Raw genomic sequence first — 16,852 nt, forward strand, 5'->3', positions numbered from 1 at the left:
AAAAAAACTTATTTCAATTCAATTTTAATGCCTTCTTAATCAAAAACGCACTTACATAATGGGGTCATCGGTTCGAACCCGACGAGGAAAACAAAATGGCGTCGGATCCTTCCTCCATGGAGGCCACCAGCGGACTGACCTCCCACCACTCAAGCAGATATTACACCATCCAGTTTGACATTATAGCGGTCACATTGGATCCGCTATCTTGTTTTCGTCTGCTAGAGTTCGCTGCCACCATTTTAGTTTTTAAAAAAATTAGTTGTCTGTAAAGTCGGTTTACGGACGATAGTTTAACGTGACAACGTCATAACAAAACATTAATGAATTGACTGCATTCTTTTATGAATACAATGGAATCATTTTTATTGAATCATAACTATTTTGTATGGATAAAAAGGAGTGAAATGAAATCTACAATTTATTTGATAAATTTACTTTTATTTGCAATCATTAATTCAAAAGTTTTTATTACTTTAACGAAGAGATTATTTTAACAATAACTTTTATACATGTTTGCTATTCTGCTAATCTGTGTTATTCTGTTAAGGATAGGACGATGATAGGAAAAGTAGGAAACGAATGGGAGTGTTTCAAGTTTAATGTGCCTCGAAAAAGTCAAATCGATGGTTGTTCCAATCGAGTGGAAGAGAGATAGATGCGGCGCAAGCGTACAATGAGCGTAACGGGACAATGTGCGTAACGGTACAATGTGCGTAACGGGACAATGAATCATCCTTTTTCGTGCGTGCAGCCGGCGTTCATCGATTTATTAGACGTTGTCACGTCAAAAAAAAAATTTTCCCTGCAAGATTGCAGTGGTATCTAGCCGCATACTTGTTTTCGTCTGCTGGTGGTCGCCATCTTTATTTTCAGTGCTTGCTACTAGGAACGCTAGTATCTTATTCAAAATGCTCTTTTTTCTTTATGCGTTTTATGTTCTCCCGAGCCGCGTTCAGCTTCCGAGTTATCGACTCTCAAAAGCTTGCAGCAGCGAACGAAACGTGTGCTTTCTTCTCGCTCGAAAGAATCGCCCATCGGTCGCGAACGACACGTCGCTAGTATTTAATGCAGTTGTGCATGGAAATCCTAGCAGAGATTCTCGAAAGCACTTGAAGGGACTTGCATTACACCTTTATCTTCACTTCTCTGCCATATATTGTTTCGTTTTGTTGTGTTTTTGTCTCGTTTCAACTGTTGTGCTGAATTTTTTTTTTGGGGTTCAATTCATCATTTGTGGGGTTTTTTTCGTTGTCTTAGTCCATTTTTCTTTGTTTTTCTTTGTTTGTTGACCATATTCCTCTTATGGAATATTATGTGGTGTATATATCCTGTTGACAACAGCATTTTTTGCTTAATTTGTATTTCTTGTCCATTTGGTTTATTGTAGTTTTCTTCTACAGACATCCATCTGCTTAGCAATGGCGTATGTCCAAAAGCTTACATCAAGTCATGTAATGTCACGGTCGCCGCTCGTACGCACGACGAGAAGACTGCGCGCCAGTCCAGAGGAGACACCGCGCTGGAAGCATCAGGCAGTCCCGCACAGACACACACAACTGATGAAGCAGGGGCCTTAACAGCCGCTCTGCTCTCGGCGCGCTCCTCCGAAATAGCTGGCGGCGCGGCTAAACTTAGGCGACGGGTCGCCAGCGGTGTTAGTTCCGAGCCCTCACACCCGGGCGCGCATGAGATATGCGCCTTGTTTATTCCGCGTGCTCAGGGAGCGGAGCCTTCTTTTCACAGACGAGAGAGCCAGACGCCCGATCGTGCATCTTCGTTTTTATTTTTTTTTGTTCATTGTAAATAAATATGGCGGTGTTGATAAAAAGATACCTACTAATGGTCAATTAGGTTAGGTTAGCTAACATTACAAATACTTTAAAACATTGTGGACGGTTGATTTGGTTAGGATCAGGGGCGCAACAAATAAATTTCCAAATGGTGGGGGGGGGGGGGCAAAATACCTTTTTATAAAGAATCATCTATCCCCCCTAGTGAAGCGGGGGGTCGGGGGTCCTCCCCCGGGAAAATTTTTATTTCAAGGTGGAAAATGGTGCTATTTAAGCAGTTTTATTATCTAAAAATTGATTACACAGCACTTTCTTTGCCCCCGTTTGCCCCCGTTTGCCCCCACTTCAAGGTTGTTTCAGAGGGGGGGGGGGGCAAAATACCCTTCCCCCCCCCCTGTTGTTGCGCCCCTGGTTAGGATAGCTATATTAAAGATACGGGAAAAAACATGAACTTCGGGTTTTGGCTCTCTCGTCTGTGAAATGAAGGCTGCCCCAGTCTTAAGGCCCCCGCCCGCCTCGTCAGGGGTGTATGTGTGTTAGTGAGGCGGGATGATAAGCGCAACGCTTAATACATGAAAAAAATAACAATATTAAAGTGTTGCATAAATTTACAATATATTTCTTGTAGTATTACAAACTATTTCTTGGCAACTGGTCTCCAATAGAGTCTTTTTTAAAAGTACAGAACATTTATTTCATGTTTAATAACTCAAAAATTAAAAAAAATATGGAATTCGAAAAACTTTAAAAGATTTTTGCCTTAGAAAGTACCCCATACCAAACAATGGGTTAAGACTACTAAAAGTAAGCCGCCATTAGTGACTGAGCTCAGGACTTTGATTTTGATCTCGTGCGTTATAAGTGAAACTTGATAATTAAACGATAAAACATTAGTGTAAATAAACTATATCAATGAAACCAAACATTTAAGAACACACTATAGGTTCGCAATTATTGTAAAAACAATAACATGGCTACGAAAAACCTGCAAAGAGTCTTACTTTTATCCGACGCTCTGCTAATTCGCTCTGAGAATTGCCCCTTTTTTTTCGTTATGCTTTATTCGTTTGTGCTCTGATGACGTTATATTTACCGAGAAGAAGTTTCACTTACAAAATTAACAATATCAAGAAGACAAATGCATAAGCCGAGAGGGGAAAAAAAAAAAACATAATTCTCTTCGCGTCGAGTGCTCCGTTGGAATTATTTCAAAAGTGTAAAGATCGTATAGAGCCGTTAGTTATGGGGGTTAGGCGTCGCCATCTTGAAATTTGAAAAAAAAAATTTATACCGCTTGCTATAAAGCTTTCGTGCTAAAATTTTTTTTTTGGGTTGACATGTTGTAGAACTTAGCTTCGGCTACTTGTTGAAGTAGACACTTGTGAACTGGTTTAATTATCATTACAGCTGTAGTCGCCCGTGTGAAATAATAAGTTATTACCTCGTGGTACGTACAGACTAAAGCCTGTTAGTAAACATGTGGCTGCAACAATGTACAGAAGAACTGGGAGGTATTATTTATGCTTTGACATGACAAGACATGGTTCGAAATTAGAATTATAACAAACAAGAGGGGGGGGGGGGGAAATCCAAGATAGCGGGGCTTAATCCTCCTGGTGAATTCCCGACGCTAAAAGTCGAGGAGACAAGAAAGAAAAAAACTATTTTTTTTAACACATGCGCTCCAAGGATGAGGGACAAAAAATACCCACCAATTTACGCCTCTTTTGTCTGACGTAATGTTTGCACGCCTGCTTTAGTTTGAGCGGCTTTTGTCAGGTTTAACTCGATTAATTTCGTTGCATTTTTTGTCTACTGTCTGGCTACTATCTGCGAGGTCAGTGTAAACTCTGCTCCATAATCTTTCAAATCAATATTTGCGTGGAACATTTTGTTTCACACGATTATTTATTTTTGTAATGTTTCTTTTTTCATTTACATCTTTAAAAATGTAAATTATGAAATACAGAGGAACATGAGTAACCGAATTTGAGGTTTTTTGTTATGTTTGGTTTTTCTGTCTTGTGCAAGCCTGAAATTTTGCACTGAAAATAAATTAATTCTCCACCGAATTTGCGAAAAGGCAACTGAAGATTATGCTTAAAATTGTACATCTATGCATTTAGTGCTGATACCAGGATCTTATATATTTTATGGAAAAAAGTAAAACTAAATTTACTATATATATTGAATGGTTTTAATTGATATCACTCAAAGAAATCGCACCAATGACGGTAAACTATTAAAAATAATATTTAAACTAAATTATTGATATTAATTTTCTTCGATTATTTTGATTTATAGTAACGGATTTACAAGATGGCGACCAAAATGGCCGACAATCTGTCAGGCGCTATGATGTTATATTTATCGACACCAGTGCACTACTTCAGATAACAAGTGAGGCAAGATGGCGACCAATGCCAGTGCACTCTAGCGGGCTTCCGAAGAATCCAATATGGCGAATCCAAGATGGCCGCTGTGGCGTCACACTGGACACGAAATTTAACGTATAATTCATTAGAAATAATGCCTAGCGCGAAAAAAATGTACTCAAATGGTTTTCAACCAAATTTCGTGACGCGAATAACACTTAGTTACCACACCCGCCGCTAGAATTCGCTGCCGGAGCAGATACGTGACTATCGAATCATTCCATTCCCAGAACAAAAGATAAACTATATAATGAAACTGTCATAATTAAATTAAAAATTTATAGCTATATTACACCAGTTTTTGTCCGAATTTTTAAAAGTAATTTTATTAAAATACTGCAATTCTTCTTACAATTCATTAAACAGCTAATACTATAAAGTTTCCCTTTGGCTTTGTGAACTTAGGCTTTCATTGTCCGCCACAGATGGCAGTACTGTGGTTACACATTTCCGTTCCACGCTACTTCCGTTCCATTCACGAGATTACTCGTGCCAATTCAAAAAAAAAAGTTTTCAAGGCCAGTTTCTTGAGATTTGGTGTTTTGCTTAATGTAAGGCGAAATAAACTGTTTCTGTGCCTGGAAGAAGTTTGCGTATTCCATGTGGGGTGTTTTTACCCATTAACCAACTCGACAAGCAAAATACTCGTAATTATTTATGTTTGTTACCGACGTTTTTCTTAGAAACCAAACGCTTTAAATTGTTAGCCAACCCTGAAGATGGCTGCTGCAACGTAGAGACGAAACATCAGTGACGAACAGAAATCCAGATGATGCTAAGAGCCCTTTTTTCGGTTTTGCACAACGTGTAAAAACGATGGATCTACGTGAGGGAAACGAAAGTAATATCGGACATCATCTTGATTCGGAGGTCTTCAGGGGGTGGTAGAAGGATAACACACAGACAGACTGTCGTTCTTCTGTACTCCTGTTTGTCTCGGCGAAAAAGCCCGTCACCGAAACCGGGTCTTCGCTTTACGGGGAAAACAAGAGTATTTGTTTATGGGGAGGTTGGAGAATTTTATTGCACCTCCGAACCATAATTCTCTTTGTCTCTCTTTTTTTTATTTGTTTTTATCATTCCGTCTTCTCTGACGTAGAGTCGTCGGGAGGAAGAGATACGTTTCCCCCCCCCCCTCCCACCGGCGTCTCGTCGTAGCGTCGCGACGCCTTTTAAAAAAACTTTCCCGCCGGATTTCGCCCGGGGAGGGGGGAAATTGGGAAACAAAAAAAAAAGGGGGGGGAGACACATAAAAAAATTATCAAACTTTTACTTCTCCTTTGTCTTCTTTTGCCCTCGAACGCTGAACTCACCAATTCTCCTTGTCTGCCACATACACCCCCACCCCCCCCCCCCTTTTTCCCCTTTTCCCATCCGGACCCACCGGAGGGAGATACATTCAGCTTCTTCCCAGGAGAGGAGACGAAAACACGTTTATCGTCGAAGGTGGAAATTCCCCCGTATCCACCCCCGCGGGGCACAAAAACCACCCCCTTCGCCGCCCCTTTTTTCCCTTTTCAGGCTACTTCTTTAACCCCCTTTCCACAAATCCTCCCCCCTCGGGGGAGAAAGCGCTGATGAAATCAATTGATCTCAACCGACACCCCCCCTCTTGGGTGATGCGAGCGAACCCAGAAGTCGAACCAACCCTTAACACTTTCTGCATTGCCGCTGCTCTGCGCCTTACAACCCCCGCCTTCTCTGGAAGATTACTTCATTCGGGAAGACCAGTTACACATGGGTCGTTACCACAACGCCGAAATACCACAACGCCGAACGTACAATAACGCCGAATACCACAACGCCGAATGCCAAATTGACCGCAACGCCGACAGCTAGAAAACTGCTGTGTACCACCACAACGCCGAAATACAGTAACGCCGAAAAATGTTGCTGCGGGGAGGGGGGGGGCCACAGGAGCAAAATGAAAAACAACTGAATGAATTTGTGTGGTAACCTTACCTAACCTAACCTTTGAGGCAGTCCTGCAATGGCATTTTTTTTCGGCGTTGTGGTACAAAGCAGTTTTCTAGCTGTCGGCGTTGCGGTCAATTTGGCATTCGGCGTTATGGTTTTCGGCGTTATTGTACGTTCAGCGTTGTGGTATTTCGGCGTTGTGGTGCGTCCCCGTTACACATCATTTGGGGGCAAACTCTTCCTGTCTGATACCTGTGTCCCTCTGCCAAATGTATTATTGCATTTTTTCCCCCTTCTTTTTCTTCACGCATTGATTACAATTCACTAAATAAAACTGGAAAATATAGCACTCACAAAAACAATTAGCGGTATTTTGAATAATTTAAACATATTTAAAAAGTCTGTTTACGGACGATAGTTTAACGTGACGACGTCATAACAAAACATTGATGAAATGATTGCAAACTTTTATGAATAAAATTGAATCATTTTTATTCAATTATCACTATTTTGTATGCATACAAAGAAGGAGTGAATTTAAATCTACAATTTAATTGATAAATTTACTTTTATTTTCACTCATTAATTCTAATATGTTTATTACTTTAACGAAGAGATTATTTTAACTATAACTTTTATGCGTGTTTGCTATTTAACTTCTTCCAATCTGTGTTATTCCGTTAAGGATAGGACGATGATAGGAAAAGTAGGAAACGAATGGGAGTGTTTCAAGTTTAATGTTCTTCGAAAAAGTCAAATCGATGGTTGTTCCAATCGAGTGGAAGAGAGATAGATGCGGCGCAAGCGTACAATGAGCGCAACGGGACACAGCGTAACGGGTCAATGTGCGTAACGAGACACGTTTCCGGGTTTGCAGCCGGCGTTCATCGATTTATTAGACGTTGTCACGTCAAAAATCACAAAAACTAGCAAATAAATAAATATAATTAACCTTAAAAATGTTACATAAGTAGGCATATTTATAAGCATTTTCCTGCAGCGTGATTTTTTTGGGAAATGAAAAAAAACCGCACAGAATATCGATAGTCAGGATGTACGGGCAAGGGTTTCGAAGCCAGGACCTTCAGTCGGTAAGGGGGTGCCTCCCATTTCAGGTCATGATTTTATATTTATATTAATCACTGATCAACTTTTAGACTTTTGAAATTTTTTAATTTTCACATAAAAAATAATATATGCAACGCATACTTTTTGCATATTTAGCTGCCAAAGTTACATTTTTAACGTTTTTTGGTTGTACAAATAAGGAGAATTTAATTTATTGCAGAACCGAAACTTTTTAAGTATAACTGCAATGCCACTGGCTACTTCATGATATGGTTTGCATTTCTATGACAAAAACTCATTTCATGTTTCTTGGCTGTCAAAATCATAACAAATTTGAGAATTTTGAAATTGCCAGGTAAAATTAATTAATATTTTCTGAAAGAAATTCAAACAATTTCTTGAAGTAGCCAAGTGGCATTGCAGTTAAACCTAAAAAAAAATTCAGTTCTGCAATAAATTAAATTCTCCTTATTTGTACAACCCAAAAACGTTAAAAATGTAACGTTGGCAGCTAATTATGCAAACGTATGCGCTGCATATAATTTTTTCATTTCGTGAAAGTTAAACAATTGAAAAAGCCTACAAGTTTATCTGTGATTACTGTAAATATAAAATCTTGACCTGTAATGGGAGGCACCCCCTTAAAGTCGACGTCTACGTTTCTCGGTCCAGCGGCAGGAGAAGATGCGACGGGGAAGACAAACATTCACAGCATCGCTCACCTCATCGGCTTGAAGAGAGACTCTTCGTTGTTTGAATACTCGATGATCAGCTTGATCTGAGTGCCTCCGTCTTTTTGACCTGAAACAAAAGATGCGCGTAAAAATTAAAAAAAAAAAGAGGGGGTTGTCTGTAAAGTTGGTTTACGGACGAAAATTTTACGTGATAACGTCATAAGAAAACATTGATGAAAAATTGCATACTTTATTAATTTTCATGTGTTATTTACAGTTTTTTGCAAATTTAATTTGAATAATTTGTTTAAATATAATCACGAACAATTAGTTTTAAAAAAAGCCCGCCTTAACCTGTTTGATATTATAGAAGATTTTCTCGCACGGTGGTTGGCCGGTTCTTGCACGCTCGGCTCAGGCGGAACGTGACATTTTTTTCGTGCGTGCATCCGGCGTTCATCGATTTATAAGACGTTATCACGTCAAAAAAAACATACAGTCAACGCGCTTTAATGGATAATATAAAGCCCACTACTGATGAATTAAATTAAGCACAATTAACTTGATATTTTTCACATTGCGCACTGTAACTATATATATATATGTGTGTGTGTGTGTGTGTGTGTGTGTGTGTGATTTTGCAAAGGAATTCTTCAATTGAAGTAGCTTGGCTTCTGTAGCTGTGTCCTTGGCGAATAATTCACCGACGTTTCGGTCGACTTTGCAGTCGCCATCATCAGGTAGCATTTACCTACAGGTACTTACAGTAGGTAACCTATCCCTGATGATGGCGACTGCAATGTCGACCGAAACGTCGGTGAATTATTCTTCAAGGACGCGGCTACAACCCAGAAGCCAAGCTACTTCAGACAATGGCCGCGAAATCCTGCGAACAGAATTCTTTAATTATTTTCTCAAAAATATTTCTGGCGACAGGGTAAATTGCAGATTTTTTTTATTACTCAATTACACCTTTCGTTAGAAAACTGGTTTATTTGACGTGCGCTCGAGGACTAGAATATAATAAAATAAAAACCTAAATAAAATAGTTCAGACCGAATTCGATGTTTCAAAGATTTATGAAATGGTTAAGATTGACTACAAAAAAAAATTAAGGCCACGTGCTATTGCTGCCTAGCCACTTGTGTTCGCCTTGCGTCGCCCTGCTGTCGTTGTGTTATCCCAGGTTGTTGTGTGACTGTGTTTACTTTTCTTGTTGCATTGTCTCGTCGTTGTCAGGCTACTGTGATCGTCTGTACTGTAATTTTTTCTTCTAACTATATTCCTTCAACGTAATTATCTGTGTGGTCTAGGCACGTAACATTTGACATAAGCATTTATTGACTTTTTTCCTCCCAGTTTTTGTGTGTTATTTTTTGTTGCCTATTTTGGAGTTTCTTTATACACTGAAATTTTTTTTTGTTAATGTTCGTCTTGTGTGCTGTAATTGCATCTGACTAAATTTCTTCCACTACATTCTTGCGCTGTCTACGATTTTTTAAAAAATTTTTTGACATCAGCTGATTTAGGCCTTGTTCCCTGTGTGTTTTTTTTGTATTTATCTTTGTTGTCCATTTTTTGAGGAGTTTTTTTTTCTATACGACATCCAGTGTGAAGAAGCAATGGTATACGTTCATGAAATTGATTTAAATCACGTCAGACCGAATCACGCGCGCCAGGAAAAATTTGATGAAATTCGGAGACATTTCTAAGAACACATGGCATAGTCTCGATGTTGCATGTAGTCACATAGCCTGGAGTGGGTGTATACCATTTGTCCGAGTGTCCACTTCTCCGAATGACCACTTGTCCGAGCTCCTTTTGTTCGAAGGACCACTTGTCCGAGCTCCTTTTGTTCGAAGGACCACTTGTCCGAATGACCACTTGTCCGAGCTCCTTTTTTTCGAAGGACCACTTGTCCGAATGACCACTTGTCCGAGCTCCTTTTGTCCGAAGGACCACTTGTCCGAATGACCACTTGTCCGAGCTCCTTTTGTTCGAAGGACCACTTGTCCGAATGACCACTTGTCCGAGCTCCTTTTGTCCGAATGACCAGGCCCCCGCCTGGAGTCAGTAAATATCACGAATTTCGCCGTTAACAGTGTGCAAGCTGTAGGTTTTAAGGGTCAAGGTGGATTGAGAGAAAAAAGTACAAAATAACCTTTCAAAAAACAAACCAATAATTTTCTGAAAACAAAAAAAAAATCATTACAAACGATCACACAGGTTTTCGAACCAGGTTTCGTTTGGTTTTAAATATAGCCAAATCACAGCCAGTAAGTACCTAGGCTTCTTTTCAATATAATTATATTCTAGAACTATAGAATAAGGGTTTTTTTTTCCAAGTACGTTAATATGTCAATTTAATGATTAAAATTTCTTGTGGATTTACTGAAAGAAATTTTAAAAAAAGATAAACCTTAAATAAATTTTATATAAAATTGTATTAAAACATAAATGTGTAAGTAAATAATAAAAACAAAAGGATTATGAATAAGCGCGGTAAATTGGCTATTTTTTAGATTTGCAAAAAAAATTAATTCACTTTAATAAAAATCTAAACGAGAGTTCGAAGAATACAAGATTTTAATTCTACGAAAAAAATTATATATATATATATATATATATATATTGTAGACTATATGTACAATAGTGTTCAAGGGATTAAAAAGAAAAGAAAAAAAATGTGTTTGGTCAATCAATATGGCGCTAGAGAACCTTTTTTTTTAATCAGGCAGGCAACTGTTGAAGCCAGCTGCTGTGACGAGCGATAGTCGAGCGTTCCTCAGTCACGCATGGTAGAGAATTTTTTTTTTGCGCGTCGAGATTGGCAAACCTGGCCAAACATCGGCACGCCTACCAACTGACGGCCCACTGAATAATTAACGGTCGTGCGATGCAGAAATTTTCGTGCTGAGGCCTCTTTCGTTCCTTTTTTTGACGTGACAACGTCTAATAAATCGATGAACGCTGGCTGCACGCACGAAAAAGTGTCCCGTTACGCACATGGTCCCGTTACGCTGTGTCCCTTTACGCTCATTGTACGCTTGCGCCGCATCTATCTCTCTTCCACTCGATTGGAACAACCATCGATTTGACTTTTTCGAAGCACATTAAACTTGAAACAATCCCATTCGTTTCCTACTTTTCCTATCATCGTCCTATCCTTAACAGAATAACACAGATTGGAAGAAGTTAAATAGCAAACATGTATAAAAGTTATAGTTAAAATAATCTCTTCTTTAAAGTAATAAACATATTTGAATTAAAGAGTGCGAATAAAAGTAAATTTATCAATTAAATTGTAGATTTCATTTCACTCCTTCTTTGTATCCATACAAAATAGTGATAATTCAATAAAAATGATTCAATTTTATTCATACAAGTTTGCAATCATTTCATCAATGTTTTGTTATGTCATTGTCACGTCAAACTATCGTCCGTAAACCGAATTTACAGACAACCAATTTTTTTCCGTCGTCACATGCCTTGTTAACAAACTTCACTTTGAAATTTACGAAGAGCGCTCGGATTTACTCGTTAGTTTACGGGTTATCTCCCATAAATTTTCCGTTTCTGACTTCACTGACTCCGGGAGTGAATCCACAATAATAATTTTCGTGCATTAATGACCCGTCAAACCGTCAAATATTTGTCCCCAAATATAATTTGGCAATAAGATTTGGAGGATTGGCTTCCAATTTTCTACGTAAAAATTTTTTGGGCAAATAACGTAAAATATTGTTTTTTTACATATGATTTTTTTAATTAAATGACGGATCACAGTGCGGGATGGAATTTTTGAACTTGATCTGGTATTTGTGCGTTTATAAAAAATTTTCGAACATATATAAGTTTAACTCTCAATAATATTCGTAACGTAACAAAGAAATAAATGGCCAGTGATTTTTTTTTAAGTTTTAGAAACATAATTTTCCTTTTTAGACATAAAATTATTTCGCATACTACTTTCACTGTATCTATTTATTTTTTATTTCACTTGTCTAACCTTCTTAACAGCCAAAGTGTTATTAAGACATTTTAAATGTTAGGGTAGACTGGGTACGATTGTGCCAGGGTAGGGTCGTAACAGTCGTCGTATTGGCAAAACTGTAAGGAATGCGTGGGGAAGGGGGTGCAAAGGAAGAAAGGAGCGGCGTTTCTGTCCGTCCGGGGAGACCTTAGATGCACATCAAGTTCTGCCATTCCCGATTACACCCGAACAATTCACCTTCGGCCAACTTCGGGATTTGTTTTATTTTTTGCGCAGGAAAAATAATGAATTAAAATATTAGAAGTGGTCGGTTAGGTTAGCTACATTAAAACACTATGGATGGTTAGTTAGGTTAGTATAGCTACATTTAAAAAAAATTGGTTGTCTGTAAAGTCGGTTTACGGACGATAGTTTAACGTGACAACGTCAAAAAAAAATTGATGAAATGATTGCATATTTTTATGAATAAAATTAAATCATTTTTATTTTAATAATAAAAGAATAAATACTTGAAATTATACTAGTAATCAGATTTTTAAAATGCAAGAATGATTAACCTTTATTACCGAAATAGTTGTAATAAGCAATGAAAACCACATCAACATTTCACTTCACTTTATAAACAGTCGACGAAACAGTTCACGTGTAGATGACTTGTAATTAATTTTAAAAACTGGCGTTTAGCTATAAAGTTTAAATATAATTATGAACAAGTTTTCAAATAAATTATATGAATCACCATAATTTTTTAGTTAATTGTAACATAACCTACTATTACTGCATTCGCCGACAGCGTAACGGAACACAGCGTAAAGGAAAAATGAGCGTAACGGGACACAGTGTAACGGAACAATGAGCGTAACGGGACACATCGTTACGGAACAATGTGCGTAACGGGACTCTTTTTCGTGCGTGCAGTCGGCGTTCATCGATTTATAATAGACGTTGTCACGTCAATAAACAGAGAAATATAAATATATATATAAATGAACCCGAGGTTGGCCGAAGGTGAATTGTTCGGGCGTGTTCGGGCAGGTACAGAACTTGGTGTACATCTTAGGTTTCCCGTCTGTCCGCACATGTTTAACAGTATTGCGTCAGCCGGCGCGCGGCGTAGCGGCTTGCAAAGTACCACATTGCTATTTTTCCATAAAAAGTAAGTTTTTTTGTTCGATTTCTTTGTGTGATTGTTTTTTTAATAATACAGATAGAGTGATAAGTATTTTTTTCTCTCGTAAAAACTTAAACATTAGTGGTTAAAATAGCAGTGATTACTTTGAACTAGGTTATCCGGTATAGTCATGGCAATTGTTTTTTTTTTTTTTTGCGAATGAATGCAATGGGTACGGCTGTGTCATATTTTCTGGGTACATTTGTGCGTTGTTTTTCCTGAAGCTCTGCGCACCGTGTGTGTGTCCGGGTAGGCGGGGGCCTTAACAATATCTTCATCCCATTAACTCTCTTCTTTCTTCCACGCGGGGGTTTACCTTGTTGACAACGTAACAACACAACTAGGAGGTCAGAGTGCATTATATATATAATTGAATAAATATAATAAATACATTATATACAGTCAATATACACCTGAATAGTCGGCCCTTAAATGATGTTCATAAACAGACAGTTTTTAATAAATCTTGGGCGGTCTATTATATTGCGCTTTAACTATTGGAGCTCTGCTTCGTTCGACGAAAAACTTGAAGAGGAGAAGAAAAAAAAAAGGTGTGGAAAAATAGGGAAGTAGCGTGGGGGGGGGGGGGGGAATACGTAGGCCAAATTTCGTCGAGGTAGACGCCATTGTTCGAGCAACAAGCCTTCCTGTGTATCTAGAACACTACAGATCCTAGACCTTCAAGATTTTTTTTTTTTCAGTATCTCAGCGATCATCAATCAAAAAAACAATTCCCGTCATCTTCAACGATCCTCACTTGTTTGTTAAAGCAAACAACCGAGATTTAAAGCACCATAGTCGAAAGTAGAGGGTAGAAAAGATGAGAGGGGGAAATGAAACACTTTGTTCGTTGTTAGCGTCAAAAAGTAACGGAAAATATATGTTATTGTCCTCCGCCCCCCCTTAACAACAACCGTCACCATATTTCAGGTACCGAGCGGGAATACAAAAGGTGATTTTTGTCCTGTCTGCGATTCTCGAAACCCCGTGACAGACACAAAAGCGATTGATTCTAAAAATTCTGTCCTTGAATCACTCTTGTTTTGTGACCTCAACAAAACTCTCTCTTGTAAAAAAAAAAAAAAAAAAAAAACCGCGAGGACAACAACAACAACAAAATTTTTTAACACACTCGATAGTTGGAGGTGCGGTAATTTCGCGAAAAATCTCGACACCAGCTAGAATGCAAACTTTCAAAATTTCGCACACTCCTCGTCATTGGACGGCAGTAATTAGGACACGCCCCTATTCGAACACTGAAAACAACGAAACCCAACTAGGAGAGAAGTCAGCGAATCAGATGATGCCGATTCACGAGAGCAAAAAAAAAAAATGGTTGTCTGTAAAGTCGGTTTACGGACGATAGTTTAACGTGACAACGTCATAACAAAACATTGATGAAATGATTGCATACTTTTATGAATAAAATTGAATCATTTTTATTTTAATAATAAAAGAATAAATACTTGAAATTATACTAGTAATCCGATTTTTAAAATGCAAGAATTATTAACCTTTATTGCCGAAATTGTTATTGTAATAAGCAATGAAAATCACATTAACTTTTCATTTCACTTAATAAACAGTCGACGAAACAGTTCACGCAATTAATTTAAAAAACGGGCGTTTAGCTATAAAGTTTAAATATAATTATGAACAAGTTTTCATATAAATAAACTGTAATCAAATATCTATCATCAATTATATGAATCACCATAATTTTTTAGTCAATTGTAACATAACCTATTATTACTGCATCCGCCTACAGCGTAACGGAACACAGCGTAACGGAACACAGCGTAACGGAACACAGCGTAACGGAACACAGCGTAACGGAACAATGAGCGCAACGGGACACAGCGTAATGGAACAATGTTCGTAACAGGAAACTTTTTCGTTCGTGCAGCCGGCGTTAATCGATTTATTAGACGTTGTCACGTCAAAAAAGACATCAGCCAACGGAAAAGCAAACATTGGTATGGCAAATTAAAGACTTTTAAATTAAGCCTGACTCCAAACGAATTCTCGAAAATTCCAGATATCAATCCATGGATTTCATAAAGAATTTACAAGACGTATAAAATGCAATAAAATTCTTCTTTAATAAAGCTCTTTTTTTATTATTATTTTAAATTTCTAATTTCACGAGGAAGAATTCCACACCACCCTACCTCCAACCTACCCCCCCTTTTTTTTTTTTTTTTTTTTCAAAAAAGAAATTCGGCTAGAGTCGCCCTTGAATATTTCGTCATTATAGCTGCTCCAGCAAGTTATTTGTGGTGACAGCGAAATAATAGTTTTGTCACCACAAGTGGGAATTTCATCGTAAATGCAAACGTTAAGGGGGTGCCTCCCATTTCAGGTCATGATTTTATATTTATATTAATCACTGATCAACTTTTAGACTTTTTCAATTGTTTAACTTTCACGAAATGTAAAAATATATAGAGCTCATACTTTTTGCATAATTAGCTGCCAGTGTTACATTTTTAACGTTTTTGGGTTGTACAGATAAGGAGAATAAATTTTTTTGCAGAACTGAAACTGTTTAGGTTTAACTGCAATGACACTAGCTACTTCATGATATTAGTTTGCATTTTTATTACAAAAACTCATTTCATGTTTCTTGGCTGTCAAAAATGTAACAAATTTGAGAATTTTGAAATGTCAGGTAAAATTAATTAATATTTTCTAAAAAAAAAAATTCAAACCGTTTCTTGAAATAACCAGTGGCATTGCAGTTAAACATAAATTAGTTTCAGCTCTGCAATAAATTAAATTTTCCTTATTTGTACAACCCAAAAACGTTAAAAATGTAACTTTGGCAGCTAATTATGCAAAAAGTATGAGCTGTATATATTTTTCATTTCGTGAAAGTTAAACGATTGAAAAAGTCTAAAAGTTGATAAGTGATTAATATAAATTTAAAATCATGACCTGAAATACAAGGCACCCCCTTAAATATTTCTTAATCCTCTCGTGTGTACAGTACGGCTTCGAGCACGCCAGCAAGCATAGGGTCCTCGTTTCAATGGCAAGTTAACTGAGCCACCTCCCCGTGGCGGTTGAGACGCGCTGCGCGTCGATGCGAGGAGGAGTGGAGAGGAGGGCCTTAATCTCCACCACGCCGACTGCCTCGCAATTACTCACGGCCGGGCGGGTTAAGGCGACTCGCTACACCGAGCCCCTTTCACCCAGCCGCGGGAGGGGAAAAGTAGGGGTGGGACCAAAGCCCGGTGATGAGTTGGTGGGGGGGGGGAGGGGAATATATTACCAGCTTCCCCCCTTTTTCCTTTTCTTCCTTTTTCACCCCCTTTGTTCGTTCGCCGCGCCTCGGGACGAGGTAGGTATGTCACCCCGCGCGGAGGGGAAGGAGAAAGGCTAATCAAGCTGTCAAGGTGAGCTATGAAGTCGGCAAGGAATGCCGGAGAAGCATCCAGAATCCTTCTCGGGTGACGCTTCCCATTTACGACATCCTCCTGCGCGCGCTTATCTGGCGAATGCACTCGGTAGAGAGGAGGGATACGGGAGAGGAAACGTATGCTATCCCAACTCTACACAGTCAAAAAAAAGAAGGGGGGTTGTCTTCACATGAAGTCAGTTTGATATTATAGAAGATTTTCTCGCACTGGTGTTTGGCCGTTTCTTGCACCGCTAGGCTCGGGCGGAACGTGACAATGAGTCGTGCTTATTTGTGCGTGGAGCCGGCGTTCATCGATTTATAAGTAGAGACTGGAAAAAATTCGCGAGTTTAAATGACCTCCAGGATAGATTCCACGATCCTCTGCCTACTTGGGCAA

At 38.5% G+C, this 16,852-nt stretch overlaps 1 protein-coding gene across 1 annotated transcript in view; it reads right to left on the bottom strand.

Annotated features, from left to right (window-relative positions):
* The window catches only part of LOC134541255 (extracellular serine/threonine protein CG31145), a 373,303-nt gene that overhangs the window by 162,528 nt on the left and 193,923 nt on the right, over window positions 1-16,852 (bottom strand). Inside the window, exon 3 of the mRNA XM_063384532.1 lies at window positions 7,936-8,014. Coding sequence (XP_063240602.1) covers window positions 7,936-8,014 — 79 coding nt within the window. The remainder of the gene's footprint in view (window positions 1-7,935; window positions 8,015-16,852) is intronic.

The sequence above is a fragment of the Bacillus rossius genome, chromosome 18 (assembly GCF_032445375.1).
Source record: "Bacillus rossius redtenbacheri isolate Brsri chromosome 18, Brsri_v3, whole genome shotgun sequence".
NCBI lineage: Eukaryota > Metazoa > Arthropoda > Insecta > Phasmatodea > Bacillidae > Bacillus > Bacillus rossius.